A 26114-nucleotide genomic window follows, 5' to 3' on the forward strand; every position below is an offset into this window, starting at 1 on the left:
TTCCAAGCTAACAAAAGAAAAATTAATCGGAAAATTGATTGAGAACCACTCAAGAAATAACATACAAACATGATTTTGATTCAATCAAAATCCAAATGAAGTAGATTGTTTAGTGATAATCTACTGGTTGTCATACAGGGTTGCGGAACGATACCGATACCAAAAAACCAATACCGGCAAAACCGCCTAATTTTTGAAAAAAATTGAAAAAACCAAAAACCGATACCAATAAGTTGACAAATGAAAAACCGATTTAGAAAATACCAATATAATTTCAAAATTGGTACAAAATACCGAAAACTAATACCGAAATTATTTTAAAATCTGTATTTTGGTACTCGTTTTTGCATATTTCTGCAAATGAAACAATTCCAACAATAAACAAAATGAGTTCATTTATCTCAATGATCACTTTTCTTTGTTGATTTTCCTCTCATTTCATTCTCATTTCAACTTTTATACTACTACTTTCTCAATTTCTGAATTTTAAGCCAAAGTGGTCTGTAATTAGCTTGCTTTTTGACATTTTCAATATGCTGTCATGTTGGTAAAATACAAATACCGAAAACTGAAAACCGAAATAAAATCCACAAAAATTGGAAAAACCGATACCGAAAACCGAAATTTTGAGGTAGAAATTGATGAAAACCAAAAAACCAATACCATTTTAGCCACCGAATTTGAAATACCAATTCCGCAACCCTGCAATCCTGGTTGTCAACATTCTCGAGAGTCACTCAGCACAAGAAATTTTGGGACCATCACAAGAACAATTTAGAACGCCAAATAACGTTTCAACTTGAAATAACATTAGTGTGATATGTTTTAGTAATTCTTGATAAATTTTAGTCATAATAATTATCGCAACTACAATTTTTTTTTGGCCAAATACCACATTTGAACAGCATTTTTTTATCAGCACTTCACTAATCAGTTAATCACGCTGTGAAATACAAACAACGCACCCAAATGCAAAATAAATTTTGTCCAATCGGGTTGATTGTTTGAACTACGTATATTTCCGCCAATTTTGGTCAAAAAATGTCCACACGTTCATAATTTTTCAGCCATGTGAAACTTACATATTGACTACCCCTCGTACTTGCTGAATAATATTGTGTTTTGGACAAAATCCAAATTGGTAGTTTGGAATCCGCATCCTATTTTCCAGAATTGGCCATAGCCTTTCGTCACCTTAAGGCTTAAAAGCAACGGTGTGTATGTCTATTAAAAAAAAGTATGATTTTACACATCACTGATATGTAAGGTTCAGAAATGCTCGGAAGGGTTCATTGAGTCCTTATTGAACATTGGTTAGCTTTGTGGATCTTCTGCAGGTTCACTTTTACTGCACCCAGGTGCAAATTTCCCATTTCCGGGCATCCCTGAATGAGTCTTTTGAGTAATGCACAAAGACAATTTTTTTTAATGGACAGGCACGCTGTTGCCTTTAAGGTGACGCTTTGTAAAATTAGTTTTTTGAAGATTTCAGATAGGATTGGCAATAAGCTGATACGTCTGTACGATGAGCTTTCATGTTCTGGTTTTCCTGGTTCATGGATGAGAATAACTTTGGCATACTTCCATTGGTTGGGATAGAATCCAGTTGTGCCTAAGTATGTATCACGTTAAACATTTTTGTGATATACCAAATTAGTCAAGGTGGAAATTTTTTGATGATTTTATCATATCCAGTTGATTTCTTGTTTTTAATTTGTTTAACAATCAGAGAAAAAAAACAAAAAATAGTTGAAAGCGAAAATTATTTATTCACTATTAACCGAGTCAAATAGGGGGGAAAATGGGTAAACCAGAACCCAAACATAATTCTGACCAACGGTTTTTTTGGTGAATATTGTATAAGGTGTTGCTGACCCCCCTCCCCCTTCCCCCCTTTCACAGTGAATCAAAGTCCCCCAAAATTTGTTTTTTATAAAAAAAACTTCTAAAATATCAATTTTTGACTAAAATGAGCTTAGTGATCATTTCATCTCCTCTCAAATACGTATCGAATGAGCTATCGACAAACCTGCCTAACTGCAAGGGTGTGGCGCTACTACCCCTTAAAGTGACATGATTTTAATCATTTTACCTGTTCGTTGCCTAAGTTGCAAAGTAGCGTATGTCCATCTGTTCACTTGATACCTCGTGTAAAAGTGCCTTCAATCTGGAGCGTCATCTATTGGGTTTTAGTGTTCAACCAATGGGTAGCTATGTCAGAGACATGTCACCAGCATATCTAGGTATTGGTTGAACACTAAAACCCAATAGATAGTGCTCCAAATTGAAGGCACTTTTACACGAGGTATCAAGTGAACAGATGGACATACGCTACTTTGCAACTTAGGCAACGTGTTATGACTTGGTACTTGGACCCTGTCTCTTGGGGAATGGGATTCTTTTGAAAATGCTATAGTTGATCCCTGCAGTGGGGAGGGTCAAAATTGAAATTTACAGAAAGGTCATTTTTTGAAGGGGCATAATAATGGCCCCAAATGGATGAAAAGGATCCAAAATCATGCCATTGATCAGTACCCCCAATGTGATCAACACATCCAAATTTCAGCATCCTCATCCCCACTCTGCTCAAGGTGGAAAACCTCTTATTTTACCCCGATTTTTGTTTTTTTCCACCGTAAAAGGAGTGAGGATGGCCTAGGAAGCTGAAAATTTGGAAATTCTGATTATAATTTGGGGAGGGAGGTACTGACCTATGGCATGATTTAGGAAGAACAATATTTCCCAAAAAATTAAAGTTCAAAAGTTCAAAAAACAAGTATTTTCAAACGTGCTATACACAGTTAATTTTGAATCATTTAGGGTTATTTTTTCATAATACATATTCAGCAATAGAACTGACAGAAGGTGAGTGTGAAATAAAAATACTTGATTTTACACAATTTGTAAGTATTTTCATGCAAACATATAGGTAACTATAATTTTTCGATATTTTGTGGTAGGTAGACCAGACCTACCAACGCGAATATTTATTCTTATCTTTATTCATCCCAGATATGAACTTGTATACCCCAGAGTTGATGAAATATTTTAGATATCAAGTATACGTACGTCTACGTATGTATTACTATACCTACCTAGTTATAAAGGGTTCGTCTTCGCATACACCTAGCCTACACATGTACTATGGTACCTTACCTACGTTATTATTAATCTAGCATCTTAACATCATCCTTTTCGTAGACATCATTATTAAGTTGAATAACGTAAGCGGAAACGTGACAAGAACAAAATTTGTAAATAAGTACCTAGATATCGTAACGCAATAACATAGCCTACCTGCACGATTCTATCGTGTCTATGAAGTGCGAACTCGACTTAATACTTTGGAGAATTCGAATTGAAATTCGCGTTTGATACAGAAACATATTTGGAAAAAAAAATGAATGACTGCAAATACTATTTCGACAAAACTACAAATTGTAAAAGTTCAAACGAATATGCACCGAAAATATCAACACCTACTTATGACTTATTGTCACATACTTATGTCAAAAGAGTACGTATCAATGCATAATAATTCACTGCAGACAATACGAGTAAGACTTGTAATTTCAATTCGATTGGTGCCATTGGTAGTCAAACTTGAGCAAATATCATCACGATGGAAAAAAAAATCGTTGTAATAGTAATTTGGCCGATTTGTAGACCTATCATCAATAATTTAGTTAATTAATTACGAATAACTAAAAATTCGCTTCACCTTATCAAACATTGCATTACGAAAACGCATTTACTCCTTCAATTATCATAACAGGCAACTGCACTTACTTGTTTGTCTGATCTTTTCAATAAAACCTTCACGTGATACAGTTATCGCGAGTCGTGGGCATGACCCCTCACCCCGGTCCCCGTCAACATCCTGCCAATGCAGAAAAGGAAACCGCAAAAAAAATAGTAAAAATTGCTTGAAATATCATTCAGGGGCATTAAAAATATTTAATTGAAAAAAAAACAAAAATTGTTATCAAAATTATGAACAATAATTGAACAAATTATTGGAAAAAAATCCATTAAACAGTTTTTTTCAACTTGTCAGAAATGATGAAAAACTTGCAAAAAAATGCTAAAAATGTTGCATAATATTGTAAATAAAAAAAAGGCGTAAAGTACAAAAAAAATTCCCAAAATTGACAAAAAATTACAAAAATTGGCAAAAAAATCTGAAAAAATGAAAAAAAAAGAGTAGATAAGTGAAAAAGTGTTATTAAAATTATGTATTTAGGTAAAACAAATTGTTGAAAAAAATCATTAAATAAAAGAAAAAATTCCCCGTACAAAACATTTGTGTAATGTTTGCAAAAATTAATTGCAAAAAATTTACAAGCACATATGCGAATCGTAAACTTGCATTACTTCCAGCTTTATGTCAATAATTTCACAAAGCTACGAAAAAAAAATACTCCATTTGCTAAACGAAATAGGCGGCGGCGACGACTCACTCAAACTGACTATATAATTCGACATAAATGGTCCATATCGCTTTTAATAATACATACAAACTAATTTGAGAAGAAAGCTCTTGCCTATATCAGAGAGAAATCATTTCGTCATTAAATTAGCTGTTAATCTTAATTACCAGTATTTCTTTTAATAATCTCTATACTATGTTCGGCCGGGTCGAGTCATATTGTACTAAATTTTCGTGCAGTGTGTGTAAGTTCAATGAGTTATTTAATTTGATCAGTAAAGAAGGCAAAAAAAAGTAAAGAAAACGCGAATAAACGTGATGTGCGAGTTAAATATTCGTAATATCGAGAATGAATATAGTAAATGTTAATGTGATCCGGGTGATAGTTTTAGTAATTTGCAGGCATATCGTTGTTAAAGCGCAACGAGCGATCACAGGTGAGTAATTGCTAAATTTTTTTTATCCTCAACTAACTCCTACGTGTAGGTAGGTAAAGTAACAGAAGCATTACAACATTTTAGGTAGGTATACGAATACGAATATAACCTTATGCACGTAACATCTCGTTACATTTTCTAATATAATTAAAGCAGTCAAACAGATAACAGTAACGTGAAATTTATACCCAACATAGGCGCCTGCATTGTGCTAAACATGTGGAAAAAAAGCAGAAAATGAGATAGAGGATAGGTGTTAGTTGCCTATACGTTCCAAACACTTAATTAACTTTTTATTACAAATACTTCAGCATAGAGAGTAGTGTACCTTTCTTACGTAATGTTCCGACGAATAAACCCATAAATTATATTTTCTGACGTAGATTTCCATACGCCGAATACGTATAGCTTCAGCTATACAACACCACTTATACATAACAAACCCTTGCAACTTTTCCGAAACCTCTTTCAAGTAGCAAAGACTTCTCATCTCATACACGAGTAACTTTTTTCTATTTTTTGAGCAATACGAGACGGAATTCGTATTTTATCTTTAAACGGTAGCGTTTTTTTTTTTCTGTATAGGTACCTAATAACAACGTATTAGAAAATCTATTCGATTCGCGAATGTAGCCAATAGCTTCTTTTCCCGTGTGTGTTACCTACATTTCCTCGTCCTTCTGGGCACGTAACGAGATTTGAATTATATAATGGCTAAAGCTTCATCTATTCTATTGTACAGACAAAGTAATGAAAAGATTTTCAAATCGTCTCGTCAATGTTGCTAAAAGTCAACATAACGTTGACCATTGTCGCAGAGCAATCGGGAAGAGTTTTTTTGCCCCCAATATATGTACGTATATAAGTAAATATAGAACAATGCTAAAGAATTGTTTCTCACTATTCTCGATTTTTAGAATGGAAAATACCATCGGGTCAAGATGAACTGGCGAGGTGAATTTTAAGATTACACGAGTAGTGATGGTACTTCGATTATTCTTCGAGTATCCGAGCATTAATATTCATCGAAATTATCCATAGGTACTAGGTAGGTACATACCTACCAACTATTGAGACGGAAAATTTGATTTGGAATTTAATTATACTAAAGAGCTTTTCAGAAATAGGAAAGAATATAATTTTTCAATTTTACTGATTTGATTATGTTTACTGGCGCGTTCGTTTGTTTCTGTTCCATTGTCTGCTTTGACTCGAAGTGACCTTGAGATGAATTTAATTCAGACAATGCGTCTGCTGAAAAAGCATCCCTATACTGTAGCTTGCAATTCATGCGAAAAGTAAGCAAAGGAGAAGCTGCAGTTTTATTTGGTTAATGATCTGGCAATATTTTTACCAAACTTACAAAGCTAATTTTCTATTTTTTTTTTTTTGCAACATGTAATTTACGTTTCACCCCTTTAGAAGAAATATTGAATAGAAAGGGAGCATTAAAGTACATATGTAAGATAAAACCTCATACTCTTTCATAATCGTCCACAAACCTGGGTAGTGAGAAGAAAAATTTGAAAAAAATGATTTTCAAGAATTGAAAAAGTCTTATTCCTATACTTGATTTTCTTTCCACGTATTTTCCAAATTCACTCGAAAAAAATGCAAAAAAACTCAGTCTAAAATATAATTTTAGTGTGCTAAAAATCAACAAATTGTTGTCATAAATTTTCTTTAAAATACTCAGAACTTTTTTGTGATTTTTTTTTCATTGATTTACCATCCTCTCTTTAAAAAAATATTCCTTTTAATGAAAAAATAATTTCCTGAAAATTAGAGCTGACAAAAAAAGAGCTGACTTTTTCAAAACTCAAATCTTGAAAAAGAGTCGAGAGTTCATCAGATGAGTGAAACTTTGAGTTCAACTCTTCTGCAGATAGAGTTGAAAAGCTTTTGTAACTTATTCTCCATCAAAAGTCTTTTAAAAGAGTTTGAAGCACTTTTTGACTCTTTTTATTTCAACTATTTTCCATTTTTTCTTTTTTAAAACGCTTTTGACTTTTGAGAGTGAGAAATTCAAGGTCGCGGTCGAAATCATGCCTTTGAAGATCAAAACATCATAATTTATATTTTGAGAATTTTCCCCAAATTTTTTAAGATTTGGCCGTACGAATTCGGCTGTAATTTTGAACATTTTTTTCCCAAACTGAGCTCCTAATGAGGGGACATTCATTTAAAAAAATTCAAACATTGTTATTATGATGATGGTCAGATTTCAAAATTCATTATTTTTTTCCCCAAATTAAGCTTCTAAATAAAGGTCATTTTTCAAAAATCTAAAAATTGAAACATGAGCAGGTGAATCTGACAGAGAGTCTTGTAAATCGACCTAGGAAACGAATATCTTCGCAATCATAACCGTTCAATTATTGTGGCTCGAGATAAGGGGTAAAATTGAGAAACCATCCCCATGTTGCAATTTTTGAAATTTTGGAAATTGAACACCCGTGAGGGGGGTCGGTTGGACTTTATGGGTAAAATGGGCACTAAAGTTATTGGAATCTGGCCCAACGTGTGACAGAAAAAGTTGGGTAAGATAACACAAACTGAAAAAAACAATCGAAAATGCCCAACTGTGAAAAGTTTTCGTAGCCGGATTACTTTTTTCAAATTATGGAAACATTTTGAAAAATATTAATTTTTAATTTTTAAATTTCTGTACTACAATTGAATTAAAATGGTCCAAAAAAGGTCAATATCAGCAATATTTCATATTGAATATTTTCATAGTCATAGTCCCTTCAAAAATTTAGTCGAAATTTTCCACAATCCATTTCTGCCAGTTCAGAACCATATAAATTGACAATTTTTCTCATGCTGGAAGCTGCACAGTAGTTTTAAATCACCGAACTGATCATTTACGAAAATCGAAAATACAAAATCAACTCCAATTTCAGATTTCAACTTCAATTACCTACTCGTAGATAAAATTTTACAGGGTGTTTAACAAAACTCCCAGACGAAAAATCATGATTTGCGACAATATGACTTTTTTATGATCTATTTTTTTCACATTTTTACTGCATGAAAATACCCCCCCCCCCCACCGCCCCCCTTAAAAAATAATTTTGTAGGTAAGTATTAATTTTTCTGATTTTTTGAACAAACTTTTCATTTTTTCAGTTCATCTTATAGGCTTTTTAAAACAATTTCAAGTGTATTTCGAGCAAATTCATGACTTTTTCATGACTTTTCATGACTTTCATGACCACTTACTAAAATTCATGACTTTTTCATCACTTTCACGACCGTTAGACAGGCTGTTTTAATATTTTTCACAAGGCACAATGAAATCAAAAATCCATCAAAATTTAAAAAAATTTACTAAAAACAAAATTCAGCTTCAAAATTTTAAATGTCAATAAAGTTTTGTAAGTTATCATAATTGGCATTCTTTGTTTTTTGGCTTTTGGCTTTTCGTCCAATATTTGAAATACTTTTTTATAGTAGATAGAATGCGCAAATTTTAGAGATTTTGCCTCACTCAAAAATTTGAACCAAAGAAAAAAAAGAATCGTGCAAAAACAAGTTGATAATAGATACAAAATAATGAAAACAACAACGCCAGATTTAATTCTGTTTGTAGGGGAAATTTGCGTAGAATTTTTCAAAAAATACCTCACTAATTATCTCAACTGCCCTGCCCCGGCCGTCTGTCCCCTCCCCTCAAAAACACAATTTCTCCAAAAAAAAAAAGGACCAAACTAAAATGAATTTCATCCTTTGTTTTTCCTCACTAAAATTCCGCGTTTTCAAATTCATTCAGACACGCTATAAATGAACAATACGAATTATTTAGGCATTTCAATATTTGACGATTTCTGAGTCGATGAACTTTGTTAAAAGCTATTATTGACCGATTTGCTTTAAAAATTCAAACCTAAGATAAGGGAAAAATCGGGTATCTGATGTACCTAATCTACATGAATTAATTATGATAACATTTTAACGATGTTAGCACTCACCTACGTTATTTTTTTTCTTCTTTCATTTTTAAAAGCATTTGTTTTTTGAATGGGCTCTGTACCTGGAACAAAATATAACTTCGTTAATTCAACTTTCATCGGTGAATTCTCCGTCGAAAAAATATTACCTACTAAATTAAAACATTATGATTAAATATTTTCAAGGGTTAAGGGCTTGTTTCTATGAACTTCGTTGAGCATTTTTTTTCAAGCCTAGCTCTATCTAATTTTTCTGCCAATTATACACTTACGAATATTTTCGGATGAAAAATTATGCAACTAAATGCGGAAAATTTTTTTTTTTTTCAACTTGGCTCAATTGAACCCATTTTAACGATTTCAAAACCAGTTCTAATTATTATCTATAGTATTAAAACAAATCACAAAGAAGGAAGAGAATGTTCAAAAATTGTAAAGCACTAAAAACACACTCTTTTTGGTCGAACAAAGCCAACTCGTCATGTCTCACCACCTCCCCCCCTCCTAATTTGTTAAATTGAAAAAAAATCGATTTTAAAATTATATCACATCTACTTTGATCGTACTTTGGGGCATGAGAGGGAGAGTGTAAGGATCCCGAAATTATTGTAGAAAAATACACATAAAACTCAATTTTTTGAGGTAGGCACATCTACTTGTATTGGATGAAACCCCTCCAGCGAGCGAATACTTTCAATAGCGAAAATCATCGTTTAAAAAAAGTAACAAAAAACATTTCAGAAATAATGTAATTGATGACTTCGAAAAAGATTAAAAAAACAAGGCTACGTGGTCCGGAAATAACCACGTCATCTATGTATAAATTCATTTAAAACTTTTTTTTTTTTAGGAAAACTTTGATCGCGTGAACCAGGTGCACCAAAATTATAAACACTCCATTAGACGGTTTTATAATAAACTTATTTTCAGAGTTAGTATAAGTATAGTAGTAACGATTCAACAAAAACAGAAAGAAAAAATTAAACAAGAAATCCAATAAGTAGGTAAAAAAAAATAAGTTATTTCGATGGCACTAGATAGATTCTAATTTTTTGGCGCCTCGAAGCATTAAATTAAAAAAAGCTCTCTTCGCATTTGACGCGGTTCGCATCTTTCGAATAATTTTCTCGTCAGTGATGCCGAAATTAACAGATTTATTATCATTTTTTGATAGGTTCAGGTACGGAAAAGAATGATACCTACGCTGAGTACTCGTATTATCAGTTGAGATGGGATGGTGGCGACGAGAGAGAGATTTTTATCTATAAATCGAATCAATTTACTTAAATTAAGAAAACGAATAGACATTCTTTTTTTTTTTTTTTTTTTTACAACATTGTATTTTATCTCGCGATAAAAAAGCAATAAAACGTGTAATTTTGGAAGTTGGCTTCCGTTGTGTAATCTAAGGTCGTTGTAATTTGACCGAAAACGATGCTTTTTCCCAAGATAAATATGGTCACTTAGTGTGTTAATAAAAACTCACACTGGGCGCGTGTAATCTGCTCGTAGTTTCTCGAAGACAATTTAGTGTAAAATTAACTCGAGTTGTGAAAACAGTTGCCTGATAGTGAGCTACATATACCGAGCCGGAAAATTTTACTCAAAATGTAGGTAGGTTCAAGTTTCGGTTTTTGGGGCAAAAACGTGCGGTATAATTTTCAACTATGTAGTTAAGTATAGGTGAGGTAAAGGTACTCGTGTATTATGATACGCTGTAGGAAAAGAAATCTTGAACTAGAAGTACCTAACCACTTTTACAATCGATGACGTCGATTAAAAATGAATTTTTTCCTCCACACAACACACAACCGACGAAAACAAAATGTATTAAAAAATTTTTGAAAGGAAATAGTCGAATTTTTAGTTGAATTGTGCATTCGGTATTCGAGTGCGATTCGATTCTTCTACCTACGCGCGTTGCCATTTAAACGTGTATAGTCCCTTTTGCGCTCTCATCGCTCGTATAACCGTTATATAGTATATTCTTTAAAAAAGGCACAACAACGTATTAAGAGGGTTAAAAAATCAACCGAAATGCTACACTAAAGCGAAGTTAAGTTCAAATATTATCGAATTCGATATGCTGGGTAAATATCAAAAGAATCTTTTGAGATGAATGGACACGGGTCTGCTAGAGTTTAATTACGTCGTATAGGACTTTTTTTTCTTCTCTCTCTTTAACTATGACGTACGTTGATGATGATTTTTACTAGAAGCAGAAAGAAGAGGTAGAGGTAAATGCTGAAATAGATTTTATTGTCAATGTTACGAATGTCTTTTTTATATGAAGTTCGAGTCTTTTAGGATGCCCCATGCATGTACCGCCACATTTTATACTATTAATGTACCTAGTGAACTTGTCTCGTGCAATGAATATGATGTTGTGGCGAATTTTATTAGATACTTTGATTGCTATGTATGGTTTTATATTTTTGTGTCCAATAGCACGGCTGTCGATTCGGTCTGAAGACAGATGAGGGGTGTGTCTTTAAAAAGATTACAAATTCAGTCAAGTCTAAAGTGTTGTTTAACCTTGCGAAATGAATAGGAAAATTCATTCATTGATTGTACAAGTAAATTGGGCACATTTTCACTTTTTCTGGTCATCGTGTATACAGGGTGTCTTGTGAGTGGATGTCAAATCTTCAGATTTGGATATAACCGTAACCGGGTACGACTTGAAAAAAAAAGTTAGATGGAAAAGTTGCCTATATTTAAAATTTAAGGGGCAACCGAGCTTTGAAAGAAATTGAGAAAAACGTATTTTTGACCCTGGGAATGGGCACTCCTTATGGGGGGGGGGGACAAATTTTGTCATCATGAATTTTTGCCTAACTTTGAAATTGAAGGGGCTAGAAGTATTTTAAAAGAAAAAAATAGAGAAAAACGTATTTTTGACCATGGGAATATGAGTAGTATACATACTTTAGAAAATGAACAAATTTTATCAAAACGATGAAAAAATAATAAATAGGGTGGCTAAAATAAAAAATGATGTACTTTTAGAGCTGAAACTACGATTACAGCCACTTCTCGTGCCAACTTGTAGATTATTAATTTCAACTTTTTAATGAAAAAAATCATAGAATCTTCAAGTAGACAAATTTTAAAAATTATTCAACATTATGACAAGGGAACCTTTTGAGGTGTGACACTCCGATTTGAACGGGACCGCGATTTTTGGAAAGAGCATAGTCTAAAACCCCTAAAACCAAATTTTCAGCAGCTCAAGTTCATTGTTCGATTTTTGGCGAATTTTTGAAAATTCAAAATTGACTGTTTTTGGCAATTTATGCCTTTTTTAAAAAAAGTACGTACTTGATCAATAAAAATGGTCAAAATAAGTCCCAAAACTAATATTAATTACCCATATCCAAATTTCACCATTTCCAGACATTCTGGAGCCTCCAGCGCGAATTTTCAATTTCTCCAGAACTTTGAATTTGCTCCAGAAGGCGTGAATATGAAGTTGGGCAGCTAAAAATCGAGTTGTATATTACACACGACCTGTTTAACGAGTTTATCCATGTTTGAGCCGATTTTGAGAGTGACACCACAAGAGTGGTTTTTTGAGGTGTCACTCTCGCTCCAAAACGGCTGGAAATGGTAGAATTTGCGTTCCGGGTGTTAGTTCTTGAAGAAATACAGCGATTCGCGCAAATTTCAAAAATTTCCTCACGAACGGAATTATCTTTTGATTTTTTAATTTTGAAAAAAGCTGGTCAAAAAAACACTCTTGAGGTGTCACTCCCAAAATCGGCTCAAATGTAGATAAACTTGTTAAACAGGTCGAGTATAATACACAACTCGATTTTTAGCTGCCCAACTTCATATTCACGCCTTCTGGAGCAAATTCAAAATTCTGGAGAAATTGAAAAATCGCGCTGGAGGCTCCAGAATGGCTGGAAATGGTGAAATTTGGATTTGGGTAATTAGTATTAGTTTCGGGACTTATTTTGACCATTTTTATTGATCAAGTACGTACTTTTTTTAAAAAAGGCATAAATTGCCAAAAACAGTCAATTTGGAATTTTCAAAAATTCGCCAAAAATCGAAAAATAAACTTGGGCAGCTGAAAATTTGGTTTTGGGGGTTTTAGACTATGCTTTTTCCAAAAATCGCGGTCCCGTTCAAATCGGAGTGTGACACCTCAAGAGGTTCCTTTGTGATTACAAGTCCTCTCTCTTCACTACCAATCATCACAATAGGCTATGCATTGATTTTCAAAATTTTGGACCCAAAAACAGACAATTTTTGAATCCAACAAAAAATGTCAAAGAACATACAAAAATACACCAGCAAAACACGAATAGTCGCTAAATTTCATTTCTTCGTTTTTGGCGATCAGTTTTTTTTGGAAAAACAAAATTTGATAAAATGAAAGCAGCCAGCTGAAATTTTGTACATACCTCATTTTTGATGTTTCGAATCGATCGGTGGTAGTTTTGAGCTTTTTCAGAGCCTCCTGCAGATTTTCATACTTTCCTGCGTTAAAAAGATGCTGACGTTTGTTTGTTTTTTGTATTTTTTTTTTTTTTTTTTTTTTTTTACAAATTTTCCAAAGTTGAACAATATTTAAAAATCTGACGGAGGAGGCTTCAAAAGGGCTTAAAAATATCATGAATCTATTCGACAGATCAAAAATGAGACATGAACTAGACCTAGCTCAATTCTACCAAATTCTGATTTTGTTTCGCGGAAAATAGACCATTTGAATTTTCAAAAATTCGACACAAGTCGAACTGGAGTCTCCAGCACGATTTTCGATTTCTCCACAAGACGTAGAAATCAATTCAGGCAGGTAAAAATCAATCGGTGGCTTATTCTCAGCCTGTTCAAAGGGTTTACCCACATTTGAGCCAATTTTCAGGCGAACACCCAGAGGGTGATTTTTGGCCCAGTATTTTCCAGTTATCATTGAAAAAATGCAGGTCAAAAATATGCACGTGAATGGTGGATAAACTCGTTAAATGGGACGAGCATAAGTCAAGACTCGATTTTTAGCTGCCCAAATTAATTTTCACATCTTCTGGAGAAATCTAAAATCGCGTTGGAAGCTCCAGAATCGCTCAAAATAGTGAAATTCGGGTGGCGGGGTGGGTTCGTTTATGATTATGACAAGATACGGTCATTCGAAAGAAATTCAAAAATTTTCCTTCGAAAAGAAAATTTATGAGTTTTTGAAATTTTTCCTAACGCTAGTCAAAAAAAAAACATACTCGAGGTGACCACCTGGAAATCGGCTCGAATGCGGATTAACTTTTTGAACCGATCGAGAATAAGCCACATCTCAATTTTGAGCTACCCGAATTGATTTCCATGCCTTCTGGAGAAATTTTAAAATTCTGGAGAGTTCGGAAATCACGCTGGAGGCTCCAAAATTGCTTGAAATAGCGAAATTCGAGTTCGGAAAGTTGGTTTTAGACAGGATACCACCATTCGTGCAAATTTCAGAAATTTTCCGGCGAACAGAAAATTTTCAATTTTTAAAATTTTTTTCTTATGATTATAAATGGTGGTCAGAAAAACGCTTTACAATTCGATTTTTTTGCTTTTTAGCCACCCAAAATAATTTCCACGCCTCCTAGAGAAATGTTTAAATTCTGGAGAAATCGAAAATCGCGCTGAAGACTCTGGAATTTCCCGGAAATGAGGAATTTCAGCTCGGGGGGGGGGGATTGATATTGGTTTAGGACAACCGTAATCATTTTTACAATACATTTTCTAAGAACAAAAAAGTACAAATTGCTGAAAGTGGTCAATTATGGATTTTTAAAAATTCACCGAAAATCGAAATATCAGTTTGGATAGTTGAAATTTTTGATGCAAGAATTTCAGACCTTGACCTTTCCAAAAACCGTGGACTCGTCGAAATTGGAATCAATGATTTTTGAGGTTTCGATCAAGAATAAGGTTTCGAGCAAAAGATACGAATAGGACCACTGCGAATTTCAACACAAAACCTTTCCCATCAAACTCGTAAAATTCATAACCAAAGCCATGAAATATCCACAAACAAGCAGTACTACGCGATTAAATAACATTCACACCCCTTCACTGATCATTCCGCATCCTCAATAAATCACGATCTATCGAGCTCACTCTACACAGTCACCAAAAACATACAAACATTTAATTAAATCTAACCGCCGACACCGATGTATTAGAAATTTTCGCCTTCGCAGACTGCATGAAAAATCATTCTGCAACACTCATCGACATATGAAACTCGAACGCGTTTACGAATTAATAAAACATGATTTATACTCTCATCGTCGTATAGATACGTATACGAAGCGAAGCTTTTATATAAATTATTTTTAAAAAGGATTAAGTCGCGGTGGCGCTGGTGGAGCCTGTGCCTTGTACATATAGGCCTACAGTTGTGATTGTGCCCACACGAGAATCTGATTTTCCAAGTGTAGAGTAGCAGCATTATTAATAAGCCGATCTTCATCGCACCTATTGAGATTGCGAAAATGAAAAGACGTGAATGATAATATCGTTAATAACGAAACATTAAATCACCTTTAAAAATGGTTCGCGACGTTTCGCCCCGCTTTTCGTCTGTATATTGTTAAACGACGTCGACATAACCCCATTATGTTTTCATAATATTGTTCATTCTTTTTCGAACGAGTTAATCTTATAACACGATGATGAACATCATATCAAGTATTATGAATTTTATTAAATAAACAAAAGAATATACGAGTACGTAATAGCGTAATAGTTGCGTACCTACTACCTATACCACCTACCTATATGGCTCACGCAACCCCCATATATATACGTTCATCGTGTAGTAGGCGCTCGAATTTATTGCCTTTCGAGTAGTTTTATTAAACAGCTTCCGCAATTTCCCGTCTATTTTTGGCCAATAATTCTGAGAAGATTCATATACCGCACGAAAGGCCACGCCACGCCGCGCCGAGTCGAATATTTTAGGTAATTTTCGTACATCTAGCATTGCAATATCGAGCAAATAATATAGCCTTTTTTAGCTCGACAAACGAAATTACAGAGCGCGGTGTTAATAAAAACTTCACATACGTCAAACCAAATGGCTCGTTTTCGTACAAAATAATCATTTAGAATTAAACCTACTTCATTCTAATTTATTTGGCTGCCATTCAATCGCGGTTCTCCATGAATTACGGTGACACAGTCCTTCGTCACAATACGCGAAGGTGTACGATTCACTTTCTGGCTTTTGAAAATGTCGTTTTTTCATCGATTGTGGGCGGTTTTCACTACGTAGCTAAAATAGTTATAGGAGTCTTCATATAATAATAATTGTAAACATTAGATATACAATTTCGACTACGTCGCTGGTAAACAATGATGAATTCTGAAACTGACTAGATACGAATGTTCGTACATTATTACGATGTAAATACGTCATCGCGGCGAGTAGGTATTTCGATAATAAGGTGATGAATTTTCGACCAATGTAATAATTTAAAAAGGTGGTAATTACCGACAATATATTATAGGATATATACTTACTCTCGATTGAGATAAAAGCGTAAACAGTTCCTACAGTCCATTTTCGTAATGAGACCGGGTGATATAGGCTGGACCGTAGCGAATTGCCGAATGATTTGTCATTGTCAACTTGTAAAATTAGACTATTAATTTCTGAAATTTGTAAAACACAGTTACATCAGATATATCATAAGTTTTACAACAAAATATACCTAACTCATTAAAGGTAACTAATAGACACGATAATGCGAACTAAACTTTACGAAATAACGCTATACCTTCGTCGCTATTATTTTTTCGCTTACCTATTCCGTTTCAATAATTAATTCATTACATCCGTATTTACATTCGAATTGTTGATATTTTCCAGAACAAAACGATATCAGAAATTTGCTAACGAATATACCTGACAGAATACCAACCAGGCGGGGTTTCTGTCCAGGTAGAAATGAATCTGCTTACATCATCACCGACCAGATCGAAATTATTCAACAAACGTCTCAAATATTCCAGGAAAAGTTCCCGACAGATTTTTCTATTCTAGCTGTATTCAGATTATCGGAAGGTAACTGATAACTGTGTTACAGGCATTTATATCAAAGTCATATTTTCAATTCTTAATCACGACATTTGATTTGCAGAGATAGTCAATACAGCTGCAACTATATTCGTTATCTACGATGAAAATGGGGATGATCAACTAGGTCTATCTATCAGCGAAACCGGCGTTACTTTGATTCACAAAAAGGAACCTCAAAGTGAAGATGACACCTCTTCGAAGACGATTGTATCGTTTGATTTACCCATTTCTCGTGGCAAGTACGGTATTTACCTTCTCAGAATCTCAATAAGTGCAAAATGTTATCGTATATGAAATGCATAATCTAATACTTACGATGGTATTGATTAGATGGACAAGAATGGCGTTGAGTATCAAAGGAAATTCAGCTACTCTGATTTACAACTGTACCGTAGAGATGGTCCAAGCATTTGATCGCAATTTAGCTCAGCAGCTGAGTATAGGAGGTGTTACATCGATTGGACGTTCACTAGACGAACAAACAAAACCTTTCAAAGTAATTCAACATTTGTCTGTCACTTGATACTGCGGTAGAAGAAACCATTATGTGTTTTAATTACAGGTTGAAAAACAAACAGTACTTACCGTTTACCTATTTGTAATCCGATACTAAAGTAAAATGAAACGTTGATTGTTTCAATTCAATTTGACCTTACCATGATTTCGGCAGACATATGGGAATGCATTACAATTAGGTACTTGAAATATCAGTAGTGTGGATGGTGAAGAGAAAGAAAACACAATTGAAACACAATTTTTTCTATTAAAATGAACGTTTTCACAAAAATACCGGCACGATTTCCACTTTTCTTGTTCGAATCAAGATTGGTTTTGATTTCACTCCAGCGTTGTTTACATTCCATGTCAATGACGTCATGATCTCAGCTGGAGGGGAAAGAGGAGATGTACTTGATTGACCAATCAAAACCAACCAATCTGATTTCTGCTTCTGATTTTTTTTTACATCAGTTTTATTATTTTTTTAAATATTAATATTTAATACTGAGGAGATTCTAAATGATATCTATAATTCATTGAAGTGATGTAAGTGAATAAATAGAGAGATTTCCCATCAATTTATTCAAGTTTGGGGCTGAATTGAACGTATACATTCTCATTTCTCAATTGCCATAGTTAATGCAAATAACGATTTAATATGTACTACTACTAATTATTAATTACTCTATAATCTGCCTGAACAAATAAATGATTAGAAGACAGAATTTTAATTCACTGTTTGATACTTTTCAGGGCGAAATTCAACTACTGAAGATTGCAACTATTCCCGATACAGCTTACGAATTATGCACAGTGTTTATTCCAGAATGTAATATTACTGAGAGCGAGAGTAATTTAAATACAATCACAGAAAACAGTACTTCAGTAAACGAAATAGACGTCGATAGAGACAGAGTGCTCACGAACAACAATGATTCGATAGATACAAGAGTAAGTCATCAAGCATTTTCCAGTAATTTTTAAGAGGTATAATCCATCAAAATTATCATTTTGGATTTTACAAAACGTTCATTCGTTCATGATACAGAATCCTTTTACCGAAGATCAGGTAACTACCAATTCGATAGTAAGAACTGTAGTTGGTCCTCCTGGTCCAAGAGGTTACACAGGCTCTCAAGGACCTCCAGGTCTTCTCGGAGAAAAGGGCGAACCAGGTAAAGATGGCTTACCAGGGATGACTGGCGTTGCAGGATCTCCAGGACATGTATTCTTGTTACCAGTAAGTACTGCATATGGCTCTGTTGAGTCTCTAAATAGGTACTTAGTACTTACTCGTAATCTTAAGTTCAACGAAGATCTGAAATTCGAGTTCTTCATGCAATATTACACTACATGTAAAACTGTAGAGGTACTTACTGGTATAAATACTCGAATCATTGAATATTCCATTATCAAGCACGTAAATTTGGGGAAATAAAATTAAAAACAAAATTGAAACACATCAAGTAAAACTTGCGTACTTAGACCTACACCAAAGTGCACGTAATTTATGTATCAAAAAAGATACCAAAAATATCAGCACACTTTTTACTTTTTTTCAACATTCAGCCTACTTAAAATGTCATACGTTTCTGTGTAGGTAGATAGGTATCTATCTAATCTACCCAATATTACATCCTAATAACTCGTATAGGAACCGATAAATAGAATTATACGTACGTCTACGTACGTTTAAACCTATTTACAAAAGCTGGAAACATCATATGGCATATACGCGTACAGCGTCGTATTTTTCACATTTACTTTATTACATCATTGTATAACGATCGAAGTTCAGCATCAACTTTAATTTTACTTATTAACAAAAACATGCCAAAAATTCCTAGGACTATAAATCAATTTTCAAAAACGTCGTTTTCGCCCGTTCCGTCGCGTCGTCAGATGCTATCCAACGTCAGCACTACGCAGTGATAAGAAATTTAATTCATCATTCAGAAGGGAGAAAAAAAACAACTTGTCGACTCGTGTTTTGGATTTTTCCCCCAAAACGAGTACATTAGCGGATTATTTTAAGAGATGGTAAACTATAGGTAGGCTGTAGACAATAATGTTCGGGTGAAATAAAATCGCTTCGTGAATCCCCTGTCTTTATTTGCCGCATTCTTTGCATTTGTAGGAAGTAGGTATAGGTATATTGAAACACTAGGATTATAAAATCTTGATTTATTCAATTAACTTGATCCATACCTATACCTACAGCGCGATGAGATGAAATGAGAAGATGTGTTTTCGTATTGTTATTATACGAGAACATCGCGCGGGTAAAAATTTACTGATGGAATTTCAGCGAAAGCGGTCGAATATATGGAATTCATAATTTTGGTAAAACAGGGTCGTGTTTTCTTTAGATATTTCACTCTCGTAATTCAACGGAAATCATATACGTATAGAGTACTAGGTACCTTTGGTGAAATTCTTTTCGGCATATTTTACCATTTTTAAACTTATCTTTTGTTTAGCTAAATAATCAAATAAATGAAAAAGGTCCAAATTCGCAAGTTGAACAGCTCAGACAAATGTTATCCCAGCATGTGGTAAGTTTCTTGAAAAGAAAAAGCTTAAAATTGAATAGGTATAAAATTGATCAGAAAATATATTTTATAGGCAACGATGAGAGGATCAGATGGACCGATGGGACTAACCGGTATGCCAGGACCTGAAGGTCCTGCTGGACCAGAAGGGCCTAAAGGAGAACCTGGTGAAGCTGGAGAACAGGTACGAATAAATGCAAATTTCAAAACAAAACTACAAATTATGGAGATATACAACTAACATTTGACCATCATTAAATTAGGGTACGCAAGGTTCCCGAGGTTTAGCAGGTTTACCAGGTAGAGTTGGACTTAGGGGAAGACCAGGAAGAGACGGTGAACGAGGGGCTACTGGATATCCAGGACCTAAAGGGGAGCAAGGCGTCGCAGGTCAAATGGGTACGTAAAAAAGCTGAATTAAAATCAAAAAATTGACTCTTTTTTAAATACCTACGAAAAATATGTATAATCACTGAAAAAAATTATTTTTTCAGGTCTACCAGGAGAAAAAGGCGATCAAGGTTCAACCGGGCCTAAAGGAATTCCTGGGACACCCGGCAATGATGGAATACAAGGAGAAGAAGGTCCTCAAGGACTCCCAGGTCCATCTGGTGCAATGGTAATTTTTTTGGCTAGATACCTAATTATATAAATTTAATTACAATTCAGATATTTTTCTATGTAGGAAGCGGATACGCGTATTTGTAGGCTATTTATGAAATAAGCTTACAGATTTGTGTTATGCAAGCTATATTTTGCAATTACGAGTATTTCTCAAATTTAAAGTAAACATAATACTTGTATTCCTATTATTTCGTGATTTATTTTTCTTTTCTTTCTGAAAGCCTTTTTCAGCGAAAAAATTTCCAATTTCTCGAATTACATATACAAAACCGCTTTAGGGAAGGAAGTGAAACGAATATGTTTATAAAAAATCTTTCGAAGTGTTTTTCTAATAAATTACGAAACGTTTTGTGTCAATAGTGGCAAAATTTATAAACTGTATTGAAAAAAAAAAACCTGAAAATATGTAGAATACGAGTTTTTTTTACTCGTGCCTACTAAAGTATGAAGTTCAAATACAACGTTTCATTTTTTGAACAGGGTCCTCGTGGATTTCCAGGTCCTAGAGGTCTAACAGGACCTTCAGGACAATCCGGAATTCCAGGAGCCGAGGGACCTGTGGGCGCTAAAGGAAACGCAGGTCCTCCAGGGCAAGCAGGACCACCTGGTCAGCCAGGTCTTGTTGGACCGGTAGGTGCGCCTGGCCCCCAAGGACCTTTAGGACCACCCGGACTCGCTGTAAGTTGGAATTAAATATGTATTCAAAGATTATTCAACCAATCAATTTTAATCAAGTACTTGAATATATGCAGGGCCCTGTCGGTAAACCGGGTTTACCAGGATTACCAGGAGTTGATGGACCTCCAGGAAATCCAGGAAATCCTGGTCTAGCTGGCTCTAAAGGAGATGTAGGTTTACCAGGACCTATTGGACCATCGGGGCCAGCAGGAACTAAAGGACCAAAAGGAGATGATGGTAAACGAGGTCCAAGCGGTGATAAGGGTGATAAAGGGGAACGCGGAGCAGAAGGGGAAAAGGGGGATCAAGGAATAAAAGGAGATCAAGGAGCACAAGGACCAGCCGGAGCAATTGGAATAGAAGGACCAGAAGGACCAAAAGTACTATCAGGAAATTCATGACAACAGTTTAAAAATAGAATTACCCTCTATTGATGTCTATATTTGTTGCTTTTTGAAGGGAATAGAAGGTCCTCGTGGAGAAACTGGTGCTTTAGGTGCCCCTGGAGAAAAAGGTAAAATTGGTGTTCCAGGACTTCCAGGGTATCCCGGACCACCAGGAGAAAAAGGCGATAAAGGGTCAGAAGGCAAACCTGGTATTGCAGGTGAAAAAGGTCAAAGGGTAAGAAATCAAATTTGCAAAAAATATAACTACCTATGTACCTACTTAGATATTACCTACTCCATAATTTTTTTGATTTTTTTGTTTTTTTTTAATGCTCTAATAAGTATGTACTTTCTGATTTACAATTAAAACTATTTTGTTTTCAGGGATTTGATGGACAAACTGGCGAACGGGGTGAACCTGGCCAAAGGGTAAAAAAAAGCTTTGATAATTTTTTTCTTTGAATTCAAAGTACCTACTATGTAAGTAAACTACTCATGCAATTGTTAAAAATAGGGACCTCGTGGCCTTAAAGGTAGACCTGGAGTTGATGGAATGCCAGGCCCCAAGGTAAGAAATACAAATACCCACTTAAAATTTATTTCAATCAATTTTTGGAATGTTTATGAAACGTTGAAATGTTTATGAACAGTGTAAGCAATTAGAATACTTTTTAAAAATCCGATTTTCAAGTCAATAACTCTTTGAACTTAATTTTAGGGAGATACTGGCCAACCTGGTTCTCCTGGAAGTATAGGAGAAAGAGGTCCTCAAGGTGAAGAGGGCCCTCGAGGTTTTTCAGGACCACCAGGACCTCCAGGACCAAATGGAAAAGATGGAATACCAGGACCACCCGGAGAACGTGGACCAGCAGTAAGAAATCTCAAACAAACCCAAGTTATACTTTCTGCTACGATTTTTACTCAATTATTTTTTAGGGCGAAACTGGTTCTGCAGGACCACCAGGTTTGCCAGGAATAATAGGTCCACCAGGACCTGCAGGAGAGCCCGGACCCGCCGGAGAACCGGGAGCACCTGGCCATCCGGGTCAAGCTGGTGACCCGGGACATCCGGGTGAAAGTGGCAAAGAAGGACCTCCAGGGCATATCGGATCACCGGGAAAACCAGGAGAACCAGGCTCGCCTGGATTACAAGGATTTCCAGGAGAACGAGGATTACCAGGACCACCAGTAAATAAATAGATATTTGTTCAGAAGAATGGAGTGGAAAAAAATACATCAAATAGTATTTCTTTTAGTCCATGTTTGTTTTGATTTTAGGGCATACCAGGTTTAAAAGGAGATATGGGTTTACCAGGACCACTAGGACCAGAAGGAAGTAAAGGACAGCAAGGAGAGTCTGGGAAAGAAGGTCCGCCGGGACCAGAAGGACGCAGGGGGCCTCCGGGTCCACCCGGACCTGACGGTTTAAAAGGAGACAGGGTAATGATCTCGTTTTCTTATAACGTTTTATGGAAAATAAAAACTACAATTTTTCAAATATACGATTAGGGAGAGTCAGGAATTCAAGGCTTACCTGGTCGTGATGGATCTGAAGGCCAGCGGGGTTTACCAGGACCGGTAGGAGCTGTGGGTGCACCAGGGGAAGATGGCGATAAAGGAGACGTGGGCCCTCCTGGAGAAAAAGGATTCAAAGGAGCTAAAGGAGAAATGGTGAGTTGATTTTAAAAACTTGAACGAAATTCAGAATTGTAACATTTCATGTAAAATTTAGGGGCCTGTGGGGGCAATTGGACCTCAAGGACTTCGAGGCGAACCAGGTTTAATAGGTCCACCAGGAGAAAAAGGGTTTCCTGGTGAAATAGGAAGAGATGGTGGTAAAGGTGAAGTTGGACCTCCAGGACTGAGTGGGCCTCCTGGTCAACCAGGATTGCAAGGCTTACCTGGTACACCTGGCGCAAAAGGAGACGTTGGAGACATAGGACCGAAAGGTAATGTAGATCAGCGTCGAATGAATCAGTGTCGCGTAAATTTTGGAAAGACCCTCGATGCAAAAAAAAACACATTCCCGTAAAAATCAACAGTAGAAAAAATTTACAAAAATTTTATTTTTGCAGGGCCTCCTGGAATGGTAGGGCCACCAGGAGAAATAGGTCAGCGTGGATCAAAAGGTGTAGAAGGACTGCCTGGGTTACCGGGTGCTGAAGGTGCACAAGGAGCAAAAGGAGAAACAGGTGCTCCTGGACCTCCTGGAATGCAAGGAGTTGAAGGAAAACAGGTTAATTTCAATTTTTCCTTAAATGCATATTATTCTCTTTTGAAACTCATGGTTTTACAATATCATTATTCTAGGGTGAACGTGGTCTTCAAGGTTCAAAAGGTGAAGAAGGCAAATCTGGCCCTCCTGGAAACCAAGGTCCCATAGGGCCACCTGGTCCAGAAGGTCCAAAAGGAAACGCAGGACCACCAGGTTTCCCCGGAAACCCAGGGGAACCTGGCCTACAGGGACCAAGAGGTGAACCAGGAAAAGATGGCGAAGATGGTAAACCATGTACGCCAGGACCTCCAGGTGAACCAGGACCCCCAGGAAAAATGGGACTGACTGGGCCACCAGGGAAGACGGTGTGTGGAAAAATAATACGCAATACAGTATAACTTTTCTCAGTAATAACACGAGGTAACGCATTATTTTCAGGGCAAAGATGGTCCTGCAGGTCAACAAGGTTCGGATGGTTTACCGGGTGAAAAAGGCGATCAGGGGTCACCCGGCCCGGTAGGCTCTCAAGGACCGATAGGACCACCAGGTTCACCAGGACTACAAGGAGATCAAGGTCCTCGAGGCTCACCAGGAGCAGCGGGTGATGTTGGACCTCCAGGAGCAATAGGAAATGAAGGACCGCCAGGAAAACCAGGAGTCGAAGGTGAAAAAGGTGAAAGAGGAGACAAGGGGAAAAGAGGACCGAAAGGTCACGAAGGTATATTAGGAGCTGCTGGAAAACCTGGCGATCCAGGAGAACGAGGAGAAAAGGGCGACAAAGGAGATCCCGGTCCAGAAGGGCCAAAAGGAGAAATAGTAATTTTGAAAAAATGTACATATTAATGTATAAAAATGAACTTTGGCATCAACTACAAATTTGATTACAGGGCCCAATAGGTCTTCAAGGCCAAAAAGGAAATGATGGCCCTCCAGGACCAGCAGGCATTGAAGGACCTTCAGGACTAAAAGGCTTACAAGGTGTTGCTGGAGATAAAGGAGAACGAGGTGTACCTGGTCCATCAGGACCCCCAGGACCAGCAGCAGACTTACCTCTGTTACCACCAGAACTTCTATTTCAAAAAGAATCTATTCGAAGAAGGAGACAAAATGACAACGAGTAAGAAACTGCTTCAATTTTTTTTTTTCACCAAATAATTCATTAAATTAACTAGAGAATTTTTCATTTCAAGTTCTAATGAAGAAACACCGCCACCGTTTACCAGTACACCTCGACCACTACAAAAAGAATCGCAGGGTGAACCATCTTTTATTGATGTTTATACTTCTATTTACGCCATGAGGGAAGATTTAGAAAGAATAAGAAAACCACTTGGTGTTCGTGAAAACCCAGCTAGGACTTGTAAAGATTTATATTATAGTCATCCTCAATTCAAAAATGGTAACTTAACTACCTATATAAAATAATAAAAGATTAGAAAAACACAGTTACATTAAACATAATATATACATATTTTTATCAGGCTGGTATTGGATAGACCCGAACTCGGGAATGCCAGATGATGCCATTTTCGTCTATTGCAATCTAACAGCTGCCGGAGAGACGTGCATATATCCTGATTTGCAATCTAGACGAATGCCCAACATTCAGTGGAGAAAAGAAAATGAAAAAGGCGATTGGTACTCAAATTTAAGAGGAGGATTCAAAGTAAGAACAAACACAAGATCAAATCACATACCAACGATAAAAAATTTTTAAAATAAATATGAATTTTTAGATTGGTTACGAAAGCACAGGCTACGTTCAAATGACATTTTTACGCTTACTACATGAAGAAATTCGCCAAAATTTCACCTATACTTGCATAAATTCGGTGGCTTGGTTTAATGCTAAGTTAGGAAATCATAATTCGGCCATTAAATTTATAGACGAGAGTGAAACAGAATTTTCGGTCGATTCATCGAATAAAGTCACCGTTACACATGATGGATGCAAAGTTAGTTGCTGGAATACTTTTTGTACATAACTACGTCTTATCTTCAATAGTATTAATATCTATGTTTTATTTTCCAGTGGAAAGGAAAAGGAGAAACAGTATTCGAGATTAAAACAAAATCTATGAAGCGATTACCGATCACCGACTTTTTCCCGGTAGATTATGGAATGCCAAATCAAGCATTTGGGTTTGAAATAGGACCACTATGTTTCAAATAACTTTCAATTTTGTTATCTTACGCTACTTATTCGAAGAGATGAACATAATTCGAAACTGTTTTGAGCTTTTCTAATAAAAAATTATAACCGAATATCAA

The 26114-nt window shown here is 35.7% G+C and overlaps 1 protein-coding gene across 1 annotated transcript; it reads left to right on the forward strand.

Annotated features, from left to right (window-relative positions):
* Positions 1-4608: 4608 nt before the first annotated feature.
* On the forward strand, positions 4609-26016 carry LOC135850090 (collagen alpha-1(V) chain-like). The gene is made up of 28 exons (XM_065370811.1): positions 4609-4866; positions 16681-16875; positions 16952-17129; positions 17221-17386; positions 18142-18339; positions 18437-18628; positions 19869-19943; positions 20014-20124; positions 20204-20339; positions 20435-20559; positions 21045-21242; positions 21317-21622; positions 21702-21863; positions 22013-22057; positions 22143-22196; positions 22347-22499; positions 22565-22816; positions 22907-23068; positions 23138-23299; positions 23361-23577; positions 23704-23864; positions 23939-24208; positions 24282-24659; positions 24731-24960; positions 25034-25242; positions 25325-25509; positions 25580-25798; positions 25876-26016. Exons 1-28 carry the CDS (start codon positions 4779-4781, stop codon positions 26014-26016), a joined length of 4968 nt encoding a protein of 1655 aa, XP_065226883.1. The 5' UTR covers positions 4609-4778.
* Positions 26017-26114: the final 98 nt, after the last annotated feature.

This window comes from Planococcus citri, chromosome 1 (assembly GCF_950023065.1).
Source record: "Planococcus citri chromosome 1, ihPlaCitr1.1, whole genome shotgun sequence".
Classification (NCBI taxonomy): Eukaryota; Metazoa; Arthropoda; class Insecta; order Hemiptera; family Pseudococcidae; genus Planococcus; species Planococcus citri.